This window comes from Stegastes partitus, unplaced genomic scaffold, assembly GCF_000690725.1.
Source record: "Stegastes partitus isolate 25-593 unplaced genomic scaffold, Stegastes_partitus-1.0.2 Scaffold455, whole genome shotgun sequence".
NCBI classification, from domain to species: domain Eukaryota; kingdom Metazoa; phylum Chordata; class Actinopteri; family Pomacentridae; genus Stegastes; species Stegastes partitus.
In genome coordinates, this window is record NW_007578186.1 from 385,414 (window position 1) to 391,896 (window position 6,483).

At 45.8% G+C, this 6,483-nt stretch overlaps 1 protein-coding gene across 2 annotated transcripts in view; it reads left to right on the forward strand.

Moving 5' to 3' along the window:
- Positions 1-6,483, forward strand: part of lzts2a (leucine zipper, putative tumor suppressor 2a) — a 47,697-nt gene that overhangs the window by 38,132 nt on the left and 3,082 nt on the right. For both annotated transcript variants that reach the window (XM_008286460.1, XM_008286459.1), the window contains 6 exons: positions 1,079-1,762; positions 2,802-3,464; positions 3,668-3,790; positions 4,091-4,237; positions 4,623-5,132; positions 6,297-6,401. In XM_008286460.1, the coding sequence (XP_008284682.1) occupies positions 1,112-1,762; positions 2,802-3,464; positions 3,668-3,790; positions 4,091-4,237; positions 4,623-5,132; positions 6,297-6,401 (2,199 nt within the window). In that variant the 5' untranslated portion in view covers positions 1,079-1,111. The remainder of the gene's footprint in view (positions 1-1,078; positions 1,763-2,801; positions 3,465-3,667; positions 3,791-4,090; positions 4,238-4,622; positions 5,133-6,296; positions 6,402-6,483) is intronic.

Sequence of the window (6,483 nt, forward strand, 5' to 3'; positions counted from 1 at the left end):
AGTACTTCTCTTGGAGTTCTAGGCAGCATGTATTACTCTTAGGAAATACATTATAAGACAACATAGGAACATACAACTCAGTAGCAGAACCTCAATAATATACTGGTTGGTGACTATTATTGACTGATCTGTCGGTCACAGATGTATAGGAATGTTACATACACTGAAATGAAAAGGTTTATTTCTCCAGAACATAATGCAAAAAAAGATGCTTGAGGTAAAATAAAAATGTTGTCATCACACAGTTTATCAAGTAGAGTGACTCATTTCTTTGCAACACCGTCAGCGCTGTCTGCAGCACATGTAGCAGTGTAGGTGTCACAGCTGAGCAGATGGTGGTGCCAAGAATATCAGCTGCTATATTAGGACTGAACTCTCTAAAAATTAGCGTCATTCCCAAAAATCCAATTTTAGTCAGGCTCTCCTCCATAGTAACCTCAGTTTGTAACTTTACTAAATTAAACCATTCACTGGTGCGGAGCAGCTCAGAATTTACACTCCCTCTTTTTCTTGTGTCTTAAATGAAACTGTCCAGATGTTTTTGGTTTTTTCTTTACTGCCTAGTAAAACGAAAATCGATGTCTAAGAGAGAGTTAATCACAATGAGAGCTAATCACCTTGGACCTCGATGATTCAGTCTGGCCCCTGATATCTCTGGTGACATATTTAGAATATGTTTTTCCAGGAAGTGTCAGTTTTCATCATATCAGCTCTTTGTCTTTATGCGTGGCTGTGCAGCTCACACTGCTGTAGTGGAGTTTCACTTGTTTCCTCATTGTGCGCCTCTGTGCAGCGGCCTTTGCTTGGTCCTAGTGCCAGCCCCTGTTTGTGCACGATGGGATTTTATGTCTGGTTTTTTTTGCAATAGAAGACAGAATAGGTTATTTTTTTGGTGTGCAATGTTAAATCTCAGTCCAAAATTGTTTTTCACATCAATGGCAGTCTAAAGAAAATATTGTCTTTTCAGTATTAAATGTAAAAACCTTATAACCCTCCAACAGAGCAGGTGTAATAGTCACATCTGTTGCATTTAGAGTATGAAATTAAAGCTTTGTCCTTTTTGTCTCTTCTTCCTCAGAGTGTGTGGTGTGTCTGACGCCGTCAGGCTGCCATGGCTCTGGTTCAGGCACTACCTGTGACTGTGAGTGACCACCCCAATCCGGGTCTCGACGTGCAGCAGTGCCGGCCGCTATCATCGTCCCACTCCCCCTCAGGTCCCTGCTCTGGCCCCTGTGGGCCCTGTAGCTCTGAGACAGCCATGGGTTCTGTCAGCAGTCTCATATCAGGCCGGACGTACCAGGAGAGACACTGCAGGGCTGCCAGCGAATTCCCCACCAAGCCACGACGCTCCACACCGGCAACCAGCTGCTTCCGGCTCCAGGATAACACCCTCCGCAGTGGGAGCTCCTTGGAGCAGCTGTTGGTCATCAGCAACCAGTCGCAGCCTCAGGCCCAGGTTCTGCCTCCTCCGCTGCCCACCAAGAGGCAACCGCGACCTGGAAACTCTGCCGGGACAAGTGGAGGTGGAGGTGGAGGTGGAGGTGGAGGTGGAGCGGTTGCTGGAGCAGTAGGTGGCAGCACTAATGGGAACTTTGGGTATGTGAATGATGAGGTGGTGGTTGGAGACTGGAATGAAAACGTGGTGCTGACAGCTGCGAGCCCCTGCAGCGACTCGGAGGACCAAAGGGACAGCAGGACTCTGAACGGCAACATAGGTGGACCTCCACCCAAACTCATTCCAGTGTCCGGACAGCTAGAGAAGGTGAGGAGAAGACTGTAGAAGTGCTACAATAAGTGCTACAATAAATCAGCGAGGCCTGTGTGTTTATCTTGTTACAGATATTTCATGTTTATATGTTAGCTGATGAGTCACACAAACCTACAACACAGAAGTGCGAAAAAGAAAAAGACACTTCAGCCTTAAAACACTTTTATGTTGTACCTGATATTAATATTGAATGTGGCATTTTGGCCAATAGGGCAATGTAGAAAGGAGAAACACTACCTTACTGGAAATCTTTAAGTGCCTTTCAGCACGACACTGAATCCCCACCAGCGCTGTAAGTGCCGTTGTCTAGCTGACCGTGACCTCTGTCCTATTTATAGGACAATGTCTTCTTCAATTACAGCTCAAGATTACATGCTTGGACATTAAATATCATAGAGAGGTCACTTTTTTTGTAATCTACTCTCCCTGGAATACAAACTATACTCATGAAACACTAAAGCAGACACAAGCATTTCTGCAGCCTGCGTGGACATGTTTTACAGCAGATTACCTCAGCTGTCTAATTGGCTATTTATTTCCATCGATCCAGCGGGAAGCTTAATCACTGGCCTGACAGACTCAGATGGATCATTTGACAGCTACTCACCTTGCAGACACATCATGATCAATGTCAGAGCTCACTTACATCCAGTGACGTATTCGGCGAACCCTGAGGAAGATCATTAAGAAAATGCTTACAGAACAGAAGAAGCTTTCACGCCCACTGTCTTTGCCTCGTCTCTTCCTCCACCCTCCCTTTTGTTTCTTTGCCCTTTAATCAGATTTCCCCTGTCCTCTCCTCTGTCTCCCTGTCTAGCCCATCTCTCTATGTTAGATGATAGGAATATCATTAAGAAAATTGCTTAATGAAGCCCATGAATATCAATTAAATCAATTCAAACTAATCGGAGCCTGGTGGGGTGACCTGCCAGCATATCACTCACCCCTTTCTAATGAATTTTATTCAGCCGTTGCTAATGAGCATAGCTTAACTTTCATTAGTCACCATTTCTGTTTTTTTTTATACTTTCAGAACATGGAGAAAGTGTTGATCCGTCCGACGGCGTTCAAACCTGTTGTTCCCAAGAATCGCCACTCTGTGCAGTACCTGTCCCCGCGGCCTGGGGGCAGCAGTCTGTCAGAGAGCCAGGCCAGCCTCAACCTGCTGCTGCCCCTCGGAGGGTCCAGCAGTGCCAACGGCACAAATGGGAACGGTGGAAGCAGCAGTTCCAGCTCTGAAGGGAAGCGTAACTCCTACAGTGGAGGTCGCAATGCTCGGAGCAGCCAGTCCTGCTCCATGTCAGATTCAGGGAGGAACTCCCTCTCCAGCCTCCCTACTCACAGCAGCACGGGCTACAGTTTGGCCCCCAGTGAGGGCTCCAGCTCCGGGTCAGGCTCTGGGGGCCAGATGGAGCCTGTGCCGGGCCTGGGCCGAAACACTTCAGGTGGAAGTGGGAGCCATGGTCACAGTAACTCAGACAGTGGACGTTCCTCGTCCAGCAAGAGCACAGGCTCGGGGTCGCTAAGTGGGCGCGGGCAGCCCCTGTCGGACAGCGGGTCCTGTGGACACTCACCGCCACCTGTGGAGGGCTATGAGGCGGTGGTGAGGGAGCTGGAGGAGAAGCTGAGGGAACGAGACCTGGAGCTCCAGCAGCTCCGAGAAAATCTGGATGAGAATGAAGCTGCCATCTGCCAGGTGAGCCAAGGTCACCTCAACATATGGACAAAGCTTCTTTCAAAATGCCAAATTAAACACACACCAGGACACGAGGATCTACACATGTATTAGTACTTCAATCTGAACAAAGTCTGGTGCTGACTATTGGGCAGTTAAAACTTAATGTGACGTCAGTACAGATGGAAAAACTCATCTCTGACCTCTGTGTTTACTTGTGAAAGGTGTATGAAGAGAAGCAGCGTCGCTGTGAGAGAGAGATGGAGGAGCTGAGACAGAACTGTGCCACTAAGATGAAGCAGGCCTCTCAGAAGGCTCAGAGAGCACAGCAGGTGCTACAGCTGCAGGTATACTAAGTACTTAAACACCTTTTATGTGGGGGGAAAAAGGAGAAAAAATAGTCAACAAGTGTAGTATTTTGTTTTGACCAGTCATTTTTAGGAGCTGATGTTCCATTTTTTTTCTTGCAATGAATCCCAACCCTTCTTCAAACGTGCAGATCTTTTGTTTCCAGTGATTATTAATGTTGTCTTATGCTTTAGTGATGAGTCTACAGTTTCTCTCTTTCAGCATGTGTGACCTGTTTTAGATTGGCTTATCTATTCTAGAATTTAAAATAGTTTGAAACTGTATATCTTTCCCATCAGGTATTTCAACTACAGCAAGAAAAGAAGAAGCTGCAGGAGGATTTCTCCTCTCTGCTGCAGGACAGAGAGACGCTGGAAAGGAGGTGTGCTACCATCCAGAGGGAGCAGACCCAGCTGGGGCCACGTTTAGAGGAGACAAAGTGGGAGGTGAGTGAGAGTCAGACAGTGGAGAGGTGTTAGATCAGAGGCAACATAGTGGTCGAAGGTACCGAAAATGAACTGCAATGTTGCTGTTTGAGTCTGGAAGTGGACCTTTGCTGCATGTTGTTCCAGATGCAGGCGTTCTATCATTTTCTGCTCTACTCTCTATGGTTTACTCACTATTAAAAGCCTAAAATGCCCCCAAAATAAAGCTGACACTTACTAGTTTAAATTATCCTAGTAGGCTTATAGGCTTGGAAGAATTTGAGGTTTGCTTTTAGGGAGCAAGCAAATCCAAAACTGTCAGTCTGTAATCTGCCACAAGAGACAATCGGTTCTGTACTTTCAACGTTCCCACCTTTCTCTTAACTCCTTTTCCGTTGTGCTTCAGGTGTGTCAGAAGTCAGGAGAGATCTCCCTCCTGAAGCAGCAGCTGAAGGAGATTCAGTCGGAGCTCAGCCAGAAGGCAGGAGACATCGTGGTCCTGAAGGCCCAGCTGAGAGAAGCTCGTTCTGAGCTGCAAGCGAGCCAGGTCCGATCCCAGGAGGCCCAGACGGCCCTGCGGACGCGATCTCTGGAGCTGGAAGTCTGCGAGAATGAACTCCAGAGGCGCAAGAGTGAAGCTGAGCTGCTCCGGGAGAAAGTGGGACGATTGGAAGAGGAGTCAGCTCGGCTCCGCGACACTCTGTCCGGTCACGGTGGACCCTCTCTACCTGGAACTATGAAGGGGCAGTGCATGAGCCTCTCCCTGCAGCAGGGCAGAGGCATGGCAGGAAGGGGCGGTCCGAGCCCCTCTGTGTACCGCGATGGAGAGGAGACTCATCTGGTCTGGGGAGGAGAGAGCGACGAAGCCAAGGCACAGAGGCAGAATGCAGAAACATTGCTGGGCCTCAGGCAACAAGTACATGTTTTTTTTTTGCACCTTTTCCAGGCATCAGTAACTAAACTGAAACAGTGTTGTGGTGGAAAATAATTTTGAAGTACATTTACATAGCTAATGTATTTAAGTGCACTGTATGGGGTATTTTGACGATCATGCGTTTGTACATTGACCTTGTGATTTTTAAAGGGATAGCTTGGTTTCGTTGACATGGAGCTGTATGAGGTACTTATGGAGAGGATGTGTATTAACTCCATTTTTTAAAGGGGCAGGAAGGAGTAAAGTAAACAATGAACTGCTGTGAATAGGGACATTAAAAAAAAAACTAAAAAACATCCAACCAAAAAAAAAAAATCAATGTGACTTTAGATGCACATTATGTTTAGAATTTCTCTATCTATCTATTATCTTGCAATCAGACAGCACTTTTGGATTGGAAACTAAAGCCATTTTCTTGATCTAATATCTCCTCAAAGCCACCAGACTCCATTGACATAAACAGCAATTTTACCTCACAAAGCTTGGGAGTGGCTGGCTTACTGCTACCATAATCAGATGGTTTGTTTGTGCTATTGTGTGACTTTGTTGTTTCTGTATACATTCGAATCAGAATTACCATGTCAAAACAAAAACAGAGTCATTCAGCGGTCCAACAGCTGCTCCAGTGTTCTACAAGGTAAAATTGCTGTTTTTGTCAGTGGAGTCTGGTCGCTTTGAAGAAAGGGATAAAACTGTTTTAGTTGCCAGTCTGAAAGGGCTCACTGACAGAGAGGTAAAGCGGTAAAAACACTCTAAATATAGCATACACTTAAACTGATATATGTTTTGATGCTGTCACTGATCACAGCATTTAATTGTTTAGCCTCCATGCTGCTACTTCTGGGTGCACACTGACCGTGATCTACTGTAGGTAATATACGGATGGATAAAAACCTCACAGAACCCCACTTCAAAGACCATGAACTAGCCTTTTAATGTATGTACACACTGATGAGTTTGTATTTTGCGCTGTCTATTATGCATGTAGTAGTTTTCTGTAGTTAAAAGGCCCATTAGCTTTGGAATATAAGAATTTTAATGAAGGAAGGTCAGTGAAGTTTACAGTGGGGTATTTTTACAATGTGGTAATGCTACTTTAACTGATCTAAAGGAGCTAAACTCAGTTTTTTTTTCTTGTTATTCCAGGTGGATAGGCTGAAGGCTGAGCTTATGTATGAGAGGAGGACCAGTGAGGAGCAACTGTCTCGATTTGAAGACGAGAGGAGGATTTGGCATGAGGAGAAAGAAAAGGTATAAAAAACTTCTTGGTGAATGACTTAATCTTTGTCGTCTTCATTCAGTGTGACGCACATCAAGATATTTTTTCAAGCTT